Below are 16,267 nucleotides of genomic sequence, written 5' to 3' on the forward strand. Positions count from 1 at the left end.
TTACTCATGAATGGAGAAATACCCTTACCTGGGTAATAGGTAAGGAAGACAAAGCATTTTATTTTATTATTATCTATAATGTATTTTCATTCTCCATTTAAAAATGGTGCTAGAATGGGAAATAATACTATTACTGGAAAGATTATTTGAACATGAGGGCATAATTTTGCTGTGGCAAGAAATATTAATGTTATAATTTTGCATCTTTTCTTTAAGATCTATTCTAGTCGAGAACTTGAAGAAACATTAAATAAAATCAGGGAAATTTTGTCAGATGACAAACATGACTGGGATCAGCGTGCCAATGCAGTAAGTTTTTTATTTTTTATTTTCTTATCCCTCTCCTTGTTTTTTCAATGTTCTTTTTCAAAAACTTGGAAATTCAATAGTAGTACTATCTGGTATTTGCTTATGAAATAGAGAGTCTGATAGGTAACATTTCTTTCTGGAAAACACATTGAGATAATAGGCCTTTTCTTAGTTAGGGTCCATTTTTTTCTGTTTTGCTAATCAGGTGGAGCCTGTCTCACCCATTTGTTAGTGTCTCCCCATGTGCTACTTTTTGAACTTCATTGATGCCCAGGGACCATGACTCTCATTAGGGTTACATAGTTGTGGAGTAAAGGGAACCCTCCTGCACTGTTGGTGGGAATGTAAATTCATAGGGATGGCGTTAAATCTGTAGATTACTTTGGGCAGTATGGCCATTTAACAGTAATTAATTCTTCCAATCCAAGAGCATGGGATGATTTCTTTGAATCATCTTTAGTTTCCTTTATCAACGTGTTATGGTTCTCAGCATATAAGTCTTTCATCTCCTTGTTCAGGTTTATTCCTAGGTTTTTTTTTTTTTTTATGTGATTTATAAAGGGATTTTTTTTTTTTTTACTTTTTCTTTTTGATAGTTTATTGTTAATGTAAAGAAATGCAACAGATTTCTGTATGCTAATTTTGTATCCTGGTACCTTGCTGAATTCATTTATCAGTTCTAATAGTTTTTGTGTGGGGTCTTTAGGGTTTTCTATACGAATTATCATGTCATCTGCATATAGTGACAATTTTCCTCTTCCCTTCCAGTTTGGATACCTTTAATTTCTTTTTTTGTCTGATTTCTGTGGCTAAGACTTCTAAGTTGAATAGAAGTGGTAGAGAGGCCATCCTTGTCCTGTTCCAGATTTTAGTGGGAAGACTTTCAGCTTTTCACCATTGAGTATTGGGTTTGAGTTTGGCATAAACCATTGGCTGTGGGTTTGGCAAAAATAGCTTTTATTATGTTGAGATATGTTCCTTTTATACCCAATTTGATAAGAGTTTTTATCATGAATGGATGTTGAATTTTATTAAATGTTTTTTCTGCATCTGTTGAGATGATCATATGGTTTTTGACCACATTGACTAGTGTATGTTGAACCATCCTGTGACCCTGGGATGAATCCAACCTGACCATGGTGTATGATCCTTTTTATGTGTTGTTGGATTCAGTTTGCTAATATTTGTTGAGGATTTTTGCATCTATATTCATGAAAGATATTGACCTATAATTTTCTTTTTTCATAGCATCTTTGTCTGATTTTGGTATCAGGGCGATGGTGGCTTCATAGAATGATTTTGGGAGTATTCCTTCCTCTTCAGTCTTTTGAAAGAGTTTGAGAAGGATTGGTATAAGTTCTTTTTTGTACATTTGGTAGAACTCCCCAGTGAAGCCATCCAGTCCTGGACTTTGTTTGCAGGGAGTTTTTTTTATTGCAGATTCTATTTCACTCCTAGCAATTGGACTGTTCAAATTATCTATTTATTCTTGATTCAGTTTTGGTGGACTGTATGTTTCTAGAAACTTGGATGGACTTGTTTTTATATTTTGTGCTGTTTTAACAATATTGCAGTAAACATCCTTGTACATATTTATAACAATGGTGTTTTTATTTTTGTAGGTTAAATTTTTAAAAGTGGATTCGTGGGTAAAGAGTAGATGCAATTTTATTTTAGTAGACATTGCCAAAATATTTTGAACAAAGGTATTAGGCATCCATGATCTTAACAGTAAGAGCTATTACTGGGTGCTATCGAGTCTTTTTAACTTTTGCCAATCTAATGAAGGCAAATGATGTCTTTGTTGTAATTTGCATTTGCTTATCACTAGTATGGTTGAACACATTTTCTTATATTTATTTTGCCCAATTTAATATTTGGTTATTTGTCTTTTTCTTATTTTACTGTCATTCCTTGTGTGTTGTACTTATATATTGCAGATAATTTTTTCCTACCATATTGTAATTTTTTTTAGTTGTTTAGATGCCTTCTGATTTCTCTTCTGCTTATGATAGTTTGCCTACCTTATATACCCTAAGATTGTATAACTATTCTTTCAGATGTTTTTCTAATATCCACAGTATTTTATTTTTGTGTTCTCCATCCTTAATTCATCTTTAACTTTAAAGATATCTTTAAAAATTTAGAAAACCACAGAATTTAATATGAAATTATACATAATAATGGGTATGATAGGTAAACTTTTAGCTTGTATGTGTGAGCACAGATGTGTACCTGAGTGTATCTCAATTGACTGATTAATTTTATTAGGTATGTATGATGTTTATATGGAAAACATTTGGCAATCCTATTCTTAAAGGTTTAGAAATAGGGAGAAAGAGCTATTTGTGTCACAAAGTAAATGTGATAATGTTAAAATATTGGAGATGGTGATGACTTAATGGTTGATCCTTTTGATTTTTTACTTTTGCTTATGGATGAATATAGTTTACAAATTTGGTTCTTTTAAAAATAGGCTTCTTAGTAGATAGTGGTGATGGTTGCACAACATTTTGAATGTACTTATTCCCACTAAGTTGTATACTTTAAAATGGTTAAAATGGTAAACTTTATTTTAATGTGTATTTTGTGACAATTTTGAAAAGACTCCCTTAAAACTTTAAAATTTACTTACCTACTCATACATTACATGTCTATTATGCATATAATTAAATCTATAATGTTCTTTTCCAGAAAGCTTTTTTGTTTGTTTGCATGTTTATTTAATAAAGATACATTTAATGCTGTTAAAATGTCTGAATATATAATGAAATATAATGAAAAAATTTTTAATTTTGTTCCAGTAGTGAAGTTTAGGTAGTTTTTTTTTTTTTGCACTGCCACTTTTTAACGTCAGTAATGAAAATTCTCTTTATTTCAGCTTAAGAAAATTCGATCATTGCTTGTTGCTGGAGCTGCACAATATGATTGCTTTTTCCAACATTTACGCTTGTTGGATGGAGCACTTAAACTTTCAGCTAAGGATCTTAGATCCCAGGTGGTTAGAGAAGCTTGCATTACTGTGGCGTAAGTATATTCTTTTTTGTGATAAGTATTTTTTATGAATGAATTTTGTACTCATTGATTCAGTGATTATTCAGTAAAGCATTAGCAGGATAACCCCAAAAAAGCATATATATATTCCAAAAATTATATATATAAGGATTAAATTTGTGTGATTTTAAAAAAATCTTTCTTAATAGCACTTTATACCAACCTTAAAATATGTTTATATGTCTAAAATCTACTGGTGGATTTTTGGTCACTAACTCTGTGAGTATAAGAATAAAGTGAATGGGTCTGAGAACTGGCTATATGTAACTTTATCTTTGCTAATTTGGATATTAAGCTTTTTATTTCTGATATTTTAGCAGTTGTCTTGGAATTATAACATGCATCATTAACTTATCAAAGTCTAAACCTATTCTGTATGTTTATATTTTTCTAAAATTTAAGCATGGTAGAACACTTAAACTTCTTTTACCACTTCTCCCGACCAGAATACTTTGTTGTATATGTTGTTGTATTCCTTTGAAGAGAGGGAACACAAAGATGCCTACTATTAATATTCATAATCTGGATTGTACTAGATGTCCTAGTCAGAACAGAATAAATAAACAAATAAAAAACCCCTCAGGAAATAAAAATTATGAGGATTGCAAGAAAAGGAACAAAACTACCCTTATTAACAAATGATATAACTATCCATGCAGAAAATGATAAGAATTGATAGATAAATTATTATAAGTAAGGGAATATATAGTAAGATTGCTAGATGCAAGTCAATATACCAAAATAATTGAATATGTCTTGATAGAAAAACAAAACAAAAATCCACAAATTGTAACCTCCAAAAATAGTCCGTGATGAGAATTCTGCTTCTTGCCATGATGCAACAACTGGTACAGGATTAGCCCCTTTGCAGAAAACTGGAGAAAATATGTTAAGACAACTGTGTACAGATGATGGACAGCAGGCAGAGCAGGAGTGTAATTCTTGAAACAAACAAGTCAGTTGAACAGTATGATCAGCACAGTTTTGACCTGGATGCATTTTCTGGACCGTGGAGAGGGAGGGAGAACGCAGGCAGAGCAAGGGAGTTTTACTGAGTTGAAGAAGAAACAGATTGGAGGTTCCGAAAGCTGAAGTGGCTAAAATTTGCAGTGCAGAACACTGGAGAGGAGAGACATACAGAAAAAGAGCTATAGAAATCTGCACAGGGGATCCCATGAGTCTAGTTGAATACTAATCTGTGCATGTGAAAGGTACAACTCCCTGAGGACTGGAAAGAACTACTGGAAGCTATAAGATAAACAGCAATTCCCAGAGTTCACCTGAGCCGGGAGAGGTTCAAGTTCTGATGAGCCAGACTGGAGAAACGTTGTTGAACACCCAGGGCATTCAGTAGAGACCCCAGAAAGGCTGTTGGATAGGAATAGGACTGTTCAGGCTACTCTGGAGGCTGAGTACTCTGCAGTATTCTCAGGCCACCCCTCCCAGTAAGCTTATAAGGATCAAGCTGATTCCAAAGTACATCACTGGCCTACCAGAACAAAACTCTTACACTCTTTAAAGGAAGACAGCAACATCTGGGCACAGGTGGCACCTCTCTGTTTCTGATTTGAGTTTCACATGGGAAAACTGAAGGTATAACTGAACACTAGTAAGTAAGTCTGAGTCTGAGTACCTCTTTGAACCAGGAACCTGAAATTCTGGAACTAACTGTACCCCAACCATGTATTTTAAATAAGATATAAGTATATAGAAATTAAATAATTCCACAAACATTGTCAGAACTATAATTACAGCATTCTTCCTAAGTGTTTTACCCAAAATCATATTAAATTAATTAGCCTGGATTAGTTGTTTAACTACAAATTTGGAAAGAGAAGACAGATGTCCTTAGAGTCACCCAACTAATCAATGTATGGTAGAGTTCTGTTTTCAATCAAGAATTCTGAAATCCTACACCAAAGATGTCAGGGAGTATTTGTGACCGAAATATTAATATTTCTCATTAATAGAAATAGAGAAATACTGGGACTTCCCTAGTGGCGCAGTGGTTAAAAATCCGCCTGTGAATGCAGGGGACATGGGTTTGATCACTGGTCTGGGTAGATCCCACATGCCACAGAGCAGCTAAGCCCACGCACCACAACTACTGAGCCTGTGCTCTAGAGCCCGCGAGCCACAACTACTGAGCCTGCACGCCACAACTGCTGAAGCCCATGTGCCTAGAGCCCATGCTCCACAACGAAAGAAGCCACCACAATGAGAAGCCCACACATGCAATGAAGAGTAGCCCCCACTCACCACAACTAGAGAAAGCCCGCATGCAGCAATGAAGACCCAACACAGCCAAAAATAAAATTAAAAGAAAAAAAAGAAATAAATAGAGGAGTACTGATTTGGGAAAGATTTTACTTATTTGTAAAATATGTTGAATTTAAGATTGATATTGGGGCATCAGAATGGAAATATCCGATGGTTAAAGACTAAAGTTCAGGACAGTCAGAGCTGAGTGTTTTACATGTCATGTTAATGGTTAAATTCTGAGATCAGATGACTTCTGCATTGCGAAGAGATGGTTAAAATGCCAAATTTCAACTTTGCACTAGACAGTCAAAGGACGGGGAAAAGAAGGAAATAGGTAATATCTGCACTTGCCTTTCTCTCTTTTGTTTTTCTGCCATTGGAACTGGTTAAAATAAAAATTTTGTTAATTCAGTAAAAGAATATTTTAAAATTGTATGGTCCTACCTATATTTAATGTTAAACTATTTTTTTAGAAAACATTTTTCTGTCTTCCTTTATAGCCATCTTTCAACAGTTTTGGGAAACAAGTTTGATCATGGCGCTGAAGCCATTGTACCTACACTTTTTAATCTCGTCCCCAATAGTGCAAAAGTCATGGCAACTTCTGGATGTGCAGCAATCAGATTCATAATTCGGGTAGGTTCTTTTCTTTTCCTTTCTTTTCTTTTCTTTTCTTCCCCTTTTTCTATCTTTCTCTCTGTGTGTTTGTCCACCTCTCTGTCTGTATGTCTCTCTCTCAGTGTACTTAAATAAATCATTAGTATTTTTTTAAACCCCAAAGGAAAATTACATTTGAATTATTTTTCTGATAATAAAAGTAATACACAGTTATTATTGAACATTTAAATAGTACAGAGGATTACAAAGTAAACATGCTTGCATACAGAATGTAATAGACATAATATGCATGTACATGTGTGAGTGTGTGTGTGTGTGTGTGTGTGTATAACCATGTTATAGGTGGTAGCAGGCAAATGTAAAACAATAAAAAAGTTACAGGCAGTGGTAAAAGATGACAGACAAATTCTTAATATTTCTCATCATCCACATCTTGAAGGTGCCCAAAAGAACAGAGTTAAAAAGAATAAATCTTCCACACTTGAATTCTGCTCTTCTGCAACTAACCACACTAGCCATTCAGTATGTACTTTTCCAAACTTCTGTTCTTGCCTCTACAAACTGTATTTACTACAAAATGTAAATGTAGCATTTATATTTTACATATATGTAAAAATAATGTTTTTTTACACTTGCTTTTTAAACTTCATGTACTTGGGCAGCTTCCCTTGTCCATACATATAATTCTTTTTAATGTCTAAATCAGTTCTCTATTAAAGAACATAATATTAAATTGTCCTCACCATTCTTCTCCCTGAGGTTTATGAAGTTCTTTCTCTCCACCCTTTACCAACATTGAGCATTATTAGTATCTTAAAGGTTTTAAAAATTTAATAATTGAAATATTATTTCATATTCTACTCTGCATTTCTTGCATTATTAGAGACATTAGGTATTTTTTTTCCTTTAATAGTTTTTCTTTGGATTGCCAGTTTATACTTTGTGCATTTTTTCCTCACTTATTTCTAAGGCCTTTTTTATATGTTTTAAGAACAGTCAGCCCTCCTTATCCATGGGTTCTGCATCTGTGGGTTCAACCAACCTCAGATCAAAAATATTTGGGGGAAAAAAATCCCAGAGAATTCCAAAAAGCAAAACTTGAATTTGCCTCCTGCTGGCATCTATTTATAGAACATTTACAGTAATTACAACTATTTACTTATCATTTACATTGTATTAACTATAATAAGTAATCTAGAGATGACTTAAAGTATACAGGAGGATGTGTGTAGGTTTTATGCAAATACTGCACCATTTTATATAAGGGACTTGAGCATCCACAGATTTTGGAACCACCCCTGTGGACACTGAAGGATGATTGTAAATTAATTCTGTGTTGCAAATATTTTCTACCAGTTTGTCAATTCTTCAAATATTGTTTGTTATTGTTTGTTATATATAGAACTTTGAAATTTTTTTGCTTTGAGACAATGCTCCTTTTGTGGTTTTTGTTATAGTTAAAACAACCTTCCCCATTTCTCAATTATAAAAATATTCAATTGTTTAAAACTTTCATGATTTTGTTTCTTAGGTTTAGGTCTAACTCAGTTTTATTTCTGTGTGAAATACAGGTATATAACTTCATTTTCCCCCAAATACAAAGCCATTTGACCCAGTGGCATGTAGTGAATTACAGTTCAGTCTTTTCTTAAAATACCACTGTTTTCATGTAGTAAATTTCCCTAAATATATGGGTCTGTTTTTTAAATGCCTTTTCAGTTTCTGTGATCAGTTTGTCCTCTCCTGTTAAGTGATGTTTTTTTCTAATACTGCTGTACCAGAAGGTTTTTTTCAGCAATTAAATCCAGTGCCTATGAAGAAATCTATGAATCTATCTATGGAAATGTTCATTTCTTTCTGTTTTAATATTTTTGTAAGCTTCACTAAATCTGGCACCTTCATAAGTGTTCAAAAATAGTGGAAATTATTGAAATCTTTGTTTTATCCCTGTGTTTAATGGGAGTGCTTTAAATATGATGTCTGGGATAACTTTCTCGATAGTTTACATTAGGTTATGAGAATTTCCTCCTATTTCTATTTTGCTAAATTTTGGTCAGCAATAGATGTGGAATCTTGTCATATATCCCTTTAATATCTTTAGAAATGGTTGTCTCTTTTCATTTATCCATTGTACATTCATGAGCTAAATTCTGCTTGATCATTGTACCATATGATGCTGCTAGATGCAGTTGGCTAATTAAGATTTTGGTATTTACTTAATATGAGTCTTTTGTAGAATTTTCTGTAATTTTTCTGTTGTTTAACATATTTTGTTATTAGGGTTTGCTGACTCAAAGTTATCCAATAACATTTCTGGTGGTTTAGACTGGGCGTTCTTGCATCTCTTTTTGAAGTATTCTTGGTTATTTGTGTTTTCTCAGAATATCTATTTCATATAGATTTTAAGACTCTTTGGCATGAGGTTGTATACTGTTAATTTTAAAAAAAGTTTCTTCCACTGTGGTTATATTGCCATTTTTTTCTTATTATATTATTATATGTTCTTTTTAAAAAAAAACACTTGCTAGAGGTATTGTTATGGATTTTTTATAAGCTTCCAGTTTGTTTTATTGGTACCAATGGGGTTCTTTAATTTTTTCTAGTTCTTTAGTTTCTACATTTGTGTTTCTTAATTCCTTTCTTTGACTTGCTGTGGCTTACCTCTTTTTTTTCCCCTAGATTTTTGTGGTATATCCTTAGGTAATTTGTCATAGTTTTTGTTGTTTAATATTATAACGCTTTCTTATTATAATGTTTTCTTCTGAGTTTGGCATTAGCAGCATCCAGTGATTTAGATTTATCACATTCTCTTTATTTTATAATTCTCAATCATTTGTAATTTCCATTTCAACTTTCTCTTTGAATTACATAAGGATATTGTTTGCATTTTCAGATGGTTCTTTTGTTGTTCTTATCATCTTGTAATTTCATGATATTCTGATCATACAATTTCTTCTTCATTGAATAACCTGAATTTTGTTAGTATCCTAATACATCATAAATTTAGATAGTCTTTTAGTATTTGCAAAGTATGAAATTCATTTATAGGGTACTTTATTCATTACTAAATCTAGTTTGTTTATTATTCAAATTCTTCATGGTCTCATTTTTTTAAAAAACTGCTTTATCTGGCAAATTCTGATTCTAGTTTTTATCAACTTTATTTTCCTAACAATTCTTGCTTCATGTACTTTATGGGTGAAAGTTTTTGACTACTACCATCTTGAAATAGTATTTTTTCTTTCCTGTCTTTTCTGTTTTATGTTCATTGTATTTGCTCCTTACCTGTTTCATTATTTTCTTAGAAGTTTCTTACTCATTGTCGGTGTCAGGAATAAAACCTCTGTTTTACTTCTCCAGCCTTTTAAAAAGTATATATTTTATCTTATTCATGTCATTTTTTTTCCCTTAACCATTAAATTAAATTGAGCCAAAGACATTTTCATTTTCAGCAATTGAAATTAATTGCTTTTTTTTTTTTTTTTTTGCTGCCTTTATTCCTGCCCAATCTTTATTAGGAAACTCTTCCCATTTAAAATTTTTGTTTGATTTTAGTGTGTTCTCAATTTTCATATATATTTATCTTTGCATATTTCAAAATGCTTTTCTTTGCCCTTTTACAAGAACTCAAAAATTGGACTTTAGGTTCACATTTCTTTTCCCTCAGAATTATGTCTTTTCACTCAATTGTTTTCTTAACTTTTTATTGTTTCTATAATAAGTTAGATATCATTTGATTTTTTAATTTAAAACAAAACACCACCTTAGGAGGCTTTATAGAAGAGTCTCTGTGTCAGGAGTTACCTCACGGCAGGCCTTGGAGTAGATCATCTTTCATTAGTGCTTTCTTTACATAGTGGAGCCAGATTTCTGACTAAAATGAAGTTTCCTTAAATTTATGTTAGTTTTCATGGATCATTTATTTATTGCTCCTGTTTGTCATTTATCATTTCCTAAATATTTTTTTGTTTTCTGTCTTACAGCTGTATATGTTCTCAGGAAAAATTCCTTTAAATTCTACTTACTATCTTATGATCTCACTGAAAATACAAATCGGGTGTTATGTTGTTGTTTTTTTACATTATTTCCTGTTTTCTATATTTTGTTTCCCAGGTTCTGACTTGGTGTTTGGTTGAATGTGTCATCTGTAAGGGTGTCATCTGTGTGTCATCTGTAAGACAATGTGTCATCTGTAAGACACATTGTGAGGGTCACTTTTTATTTTCCTTTGGTATAGCTCCCCCGAATATGGTGTAGCAATAGTTAGGTTAGTCTTTTGCCCCATCGCTGCCACTGTGTTGGATGTGGGTTAATCAGTCAGCAGTAGGGTTTTGAGGAGGTTATGAGAGAGGAGGAAGAAGGTAGGTGAGACCTCCTATGTAGTATGTTGTGGCTAGGGAGTCTCCTTGAGCTTTAACACCACAGTAATGTTTGAGGATGGGTTCTTCTGGATGCTCTAAGGGAGCCGGGTCCACAGAGCCCTTCCACGCTGAATGTAACAGTTGAATAATATTCAGGTCAGCACTGTGTTGCATTATCCTCATTTGAACAACTTCAGGTCTGTGGGTGGTTTCCCTCTGTAGGAACTGAAAAAAGTTTTCCCTCTAATTTTGGTTGAGTTAGTTGTGGCACACACTGATGTGCCATTCACGTTCTCCTTCACTGAAAGACTGGAAGCAATGTGGGCAGACAGTCTTCAGCTGCCAGCCTCTTCAAGGATTGCCTCAGCTTGCAGAGAGCTGCTTTTCCCAAGGTCTTGCCTCTTCCTGGTTATGGCCCATATCTAATAACTGATTGATGTGGAAGTATAGTGCTGTGGCTATCTTAGACCAATTTGAGACTACTCTGAAGGACCATTTTAGCTCCAGAGCTTCCCAAAGCTTCAGCTTTGGGCAAAGATGTCCTTAGGCCATATCACAGATTGATTTCTTCTTCTGCTCACTCCTGCTTTCTTCTCCTCACTTCCACTGGTGTTGATCCCAAGAGCACTTCTTAATATCCTGAATGCTAAACTCCATCTCAGAGCCTGCCTCCTAGAGAACCCAACCTGTACCATTAGCTCAGAAGAAAAATAGGAGATTTAAAACATCAAATACGTATGCTTAAGTTACTATTTTATTCTTGTGTCAATTATGAACTTTTCAGTGTTTGCTTCACTAAAGAAGAACATAAGAATTACTAATAGAAACCAGAAGATTGTATATACTGACCCTTACCTGAATTCTAGAGAGCTGTGGTTCAGCCAGGATGAAAGTTCAATTAAAATCACCATTTCAAAGTACATTCACAGTAGTTATGTACATTCACAGAGTTATTCACTCTGATAACCTGCTTTGATGACATAGCAGTTACTGTCTTCTCCAGCAGTAGCAGTACGTCAGAAAATAAGACCAGTACATGCCTGGTCCCTCTTAGTGCTCCATCCCCTCAAAGTACACTATCCTAACAGTTATCTGTATTTATACAGTTAACTTGTCTTTATTATTTAATATTACAATCACATCTGCCCTTGTGAAACTATATCATTACTATTACTTTAATTTGGGGAAACTTTTTGACTGGTCTTAATTTCTTTCAAAATCTGATTTTATGGTATTTTTGTTCTGTTCTAATACAGCTAAATACTTGAATGCAAGGCAAATAGAAGAAGAGATTATGTAAAGTACACAGTATTTTTAAACCTCTTCTAAAATATCTTTTTCAGCATACTCATGTACCCAGACTTATACCTTTAATAACAAGCAATTGCACATCAAAATCAGTTCCTGTAAGGAGGTAAGTTTTGAAAAAACTTACTATAGCTTTATGTTGGATATTGCATTATGTTTAGTTCTTAGTTGGGTGCAAAAATTGGTTGTCATCAATTTCTTGCCTTCTAGAAACCTTATTAAAATTTTTTAATCATTTAACATAAATTTAACATAAAATTTAACATAATTTGTATGTTATATAAGGGAAAAAGGAACGAAGTGCTTATTATGGCTATGCACATTTCTCAGTTTTATCCTATTAAGGTTTGGTTTATTTGGGCCACTAGTTGTTTGGTATTCAGAGAGTATGGAGTCTAGAGTCAGCCCTTACCTAGAATCCTACCACTGTGACTGATTGTCCTACCGCAGGCAGTTATTTTAACTGCCCTGAACCTCAGTGTTTTCGTATGTTAGTGGGGCTAATAATGTGGACCCCATGGAGTTGTGAGGGTTAAATGAGAAACACAATGGTAGAATTGAACATAGTGTTTGGCACAGAGTATGCAGCCATAACACGTCAGTCTGTCAGTATCTCTCTCTCTCCTTATGGTTTCTACAATCTTTAATATCATCACTATCTCCACGAATAATAAAGACAGCAAAAACAAGATTTGTGCATTGGATATTTAAGAAAATTGTAAAGAACTCTTTCCCCTTTTTTGTTTGATAACTATGTTTATTTAAGTACTTTGAATGTTAGGAAAAATAAGACATCATTATTACCTGTAAGTGATTCGGAGTTTTGGGACAGTTGTTTAATTACCTCTCTCTTATGTCAGGGGTCGGCAAACAACAGCCCACTGGTCGAATCTGTCCAACAGTCTAGTTTTCTGTGGCCCACAAGCTAAGACTGTTTTTTACGTTTTTGAAGGGTAGTTAAAAAGGGGGAAAGAAAAATATATAAAATAGAGACTATGTATATGCTTCTCAAAGTTTAAAATATTTACTGCCTAAAATATTTACTATCTGGCCCTTTACAGAAAAGGTTTACCAGTCTCTGTCTTACACTGAAGAAAATGGTAATTGGAGAAATAGGAATGTGACAGAGAAGAGGAAGTCAGGAAATGCATCAGAAAATTACCTTGCAAATGGGGAGAATTCAATACCTATAAGGGAAGAGAGTGGGGTATAATGTACACAGAGATGGAAAGCTATGCTGTGTGCTGCAGAGCCATTGGACAGACCACTGAGGCCAAAACACATGATAAATGGGAGGATTCAGTAGGAAAAGAGACTGACTGAGGGGAAGAAGGGGATAGGTTGAAGTCAAAGTATAGAAGGCTTTGAATGTCAGGAAGAGAAATTTTGATATTGTTCCATTAGCAGTTTTTGGTGAGGAGGTAATGTCATCCATCCTAGTTTTTATTTCAGCTATGAACAGCAATTAAAAAGGGACAATGAGGGCTTCCCTGGTGGCGCAGTGGTTGAGAGCCCGCCTGCCGATGCGGGGGACACGAGTTCGTGCCCCGGTCCGGGAAGATCCCACATGCCGCGGAGCGGCTAGGACCGTGAGCCATGGCCGCTGAGCCTGCGCGTCTGGAGCCTGTACTCTGCAACGGGAGAGGCCACAAAGTGAGAGGCCCACGTACCGCAAAAAAAAAAAAAAAAAGGGACAATGAGAAGCATTGGTTTAACTAAGTAGGACTTCTTACAGCTCATGTAAGAGAGGCAGGGTCTGAACTAGAGCTGTATTTATGATGATTGAAGGAGGTTTTATTCAATAATCAGGAGATTTCAGATATAGAAATGAGTCTTGATAATTGGATATGGATGAGGAAGGTGATGTCAAGTGCTTCAGACTGTGATCTCTAGAGTCAGAATGCCAGGGTTTAAGGCCGTGCTCTATCCTTTGGGCAAATTAATTTAACCTCCATGTTTCTCTTTTTTCTAATCTGTATCATATGGGCTCGAAGAGTAGAATTGAGAGGGTAAGAATTAAATTTGTTGTTCTGTATCAGTATGTAGTGTTTGAGTTGACACTCACTGCCTGTGTAGAGATGTCTGTGAGCTGGTTGACACTCTGACTTAATGGCTGAATTGAAGAACCAGTGCTGGAGATAAAGGACTAGGTGTGAGAAGTACAGCTGATAGAGCTAAGGGTACAGGTGATACTGCCCAAGAAAAGACAATAAAAGGGAAGTGGGCTGAGATCAGCACCAACCAGGTGGGCACCTATGTAAGGGTAGGTGGAGGGAAAGTGTTAATAAAGGAAGAAAAACAGGGCAGAGCTGTGTCGTCAGATGCCAAGAAAGAACAAAAGCTCAAGAACGAGACAGTTGAAGAAGTTAAGAACCAGAAGGCTAAGGAGAAAACACCAAATACTTGATTAAGAATCATTTGCATATATATTTAAGGGAACAAATGTAGAAATGGAAGATCCATCCCAGCTTTCTTGGTCACCATTGTATGTCTTCAGTTTATAGTACGCAGTAGGTGTTCGGTAAATATCTTTTAAATTAAGTTAAATTGTATATTTGACAAACATTTTAAGTTAAAATTATGGGGAACCCTTAAGGTCTTTTTGAACTATTAAGCATAGGAATAGTTGGAGCCTTAAATAAGTTAAGTGGGACTTCCCTGGTGGCACAGTGGTTAAGAATCTGCCTGCCAATGCAGGGGACACGGGTTCGAGCCCTGGTCCGGGAAGATCCCACATGCCACGGAGCAACTAAGCCCGTGCACCACAACTACTGAACCTGCACTCTAGAACCCGTGAGCCACAACTACTGAGCCCGTGAGCCACAACTCTGGAAGCCTGCGTGCCTAGAGCCTGTGCTCCGCAACAAGAGAAGACACTGCAATGAGAAGCCCGTGCACTGCAACGAAGAGTAGCCCCCACTTGCCACAACTAGAGAAAGACCGTACCCAGCAACGAAGACCCAATGCAGCCAAAGCTAAATAAAAAAGAAATTTATTTTTTAAATTAATTAATTATTTGACAGTAAAGATATCTAAAAACATGTCTTATGCTTTAATTTAGGGGACAAAGTGGAATATTATAGAAGAAAGTGTTAACATTTAGTTATAAATTAATATAACTTAATATAATGTTATGACATTTAGTTATAATTAACTTTATTTTTCAGGCGTTCATTTGAATTTTTAGATTTGTTGTTGCAGGAGTGGCAGACTCATTCATTGGAAAGGTATGCATTGACTATTCCTGTCCCACCACCCTCCCCTCCCCATTGTCACCGGTTCTTTAGAAATTGATGTGACTGGTTTTGCATTATTTCTCATTTTGCTTTAACAGTTATTAGCACTGATTTTCCCTTAAAGCTGTGGTGCTCCTCTTATTCATTACAGCTATGATTTTCTTCTTTGTGGGGTGAGTGAGGGTCTCTTAGTAAATGGGTTATATAAGGTATTCCAGGTTAAATTGGGCAAATATTTTAAAATGTATTTCTAGTCACATGAGATAGGTTTCCTGAGGTGCAGTTAACCAAGTTATGAATTATTTAAGATAGAAGAAAGGCACTTCCTTTCAGAGGAAAGAGATTAAAAAAGTGAAAGAGGAATTTTCTGGTGGTCCAGTGGTTAGGACTTGGCGCTTTCACTGCCAGTGCCCGGGTTCGATCCCTGGTCAGGGAACTAAGATCCTGCAAGCCTTGCTGCGTGGCCATTAAAAAAAAAGGTGAGAGAGATTTGTTGGAAAGTTTTTCCACACCAGTTGTCAGTTGTCATTGGTCAAGTATACACTGGGCAGCATCTAATGAAGCTCTGAGATGAACAAGAGGAAAATGTTGGTCACTGGCTATTTGCATGGCTGTATTTCTCATTAATTTCAAGTTTGAAGCTTGGGATATACATGCATTTATGTTGAACACGTTGCTGATTTTCCATTCTCATGGAAATCATTAAATCTATTCATAACCCATTTCTAAAAAATAGAATTTGTTGTTTACTGCAGGCATGACATAATTCCAAATTTTCTTTAAGTTCCTTTGTGGCAGCTGCTATTCAGTTTGGTTAGATTATAACTGATCGTACTATTAGCAAATAATTTTATACATTGGTAGATTAGTGAGGAACCACACAAAAGGTTTTTTTTAATTCATAAAAAATTTGAGATTTGAGTGCTATATGTCTGGACTCCATCTGAAAATAATTATGTCCAGGTTTATAATGTTTGATTTGTCAGAAGGAAACCATACATGAATGAAATGCATGGGATGGGTTATTAGGAAATCTTGCAATCTTAGATTTATTATTGTGTACTAATTATCTTTTTATCTCCCTTGCCCCTTTGTGATTGATGCATAATGTATAGGCAG

The 16,267-nt window shown here is 34.8% G+C and overlaps 1 protein-coding gene across 20 annotated transcripts in view; it reads left to right on the forward strand.

Moving 5' to 3' along the window:
• The window catches only part of CLASP2 (cytoplasmic linker associated protein 2), a 183,856-nt gene that overhangs the window by 78,758 nt on the left and 88,831 nt on the right, over positions 1–16,267 (forward strand). For all 20 annotated transcript variants that reach the window (XM_060307485.1, XM_060307486.1, XM_060307489.1 and 17 more), the window contains 5 exons: positions 217–309; positions 3,191–3,336; positions 6,126–6,261; positions 11,948–12,018; positions 15,080–15,139. In XM_060307485.1, the coding sequence (XP_060163468.1) occupies positions 217–309; positions 3,191–3,336; positions 6,126–6,261; positions 11,948–12,018; positions 15,080–15,139 (506 nt within the window). The remainder of the gene's footprint in view (positions 1–216; positions 310–3,190; positions 3,337–6,125; positions 6,262–11,947; positions 12,019–15,079; positions 15,140–16,267) is intronic.

This window comes from Globicephala melas, chromosome 11 (genome assembly GCF_963455315.2).
Source record: "Globicephala melas chromosome 11, mGloMel1.2, whole genome shotgun sequence".
NCBI classification, from domain to species: domain Eukaryota; kingdom Metazoa; phylum Chordata; class Mammalia; order Artiodactyla; family Delphinidae; genus Globicephala; species Globicephala melas.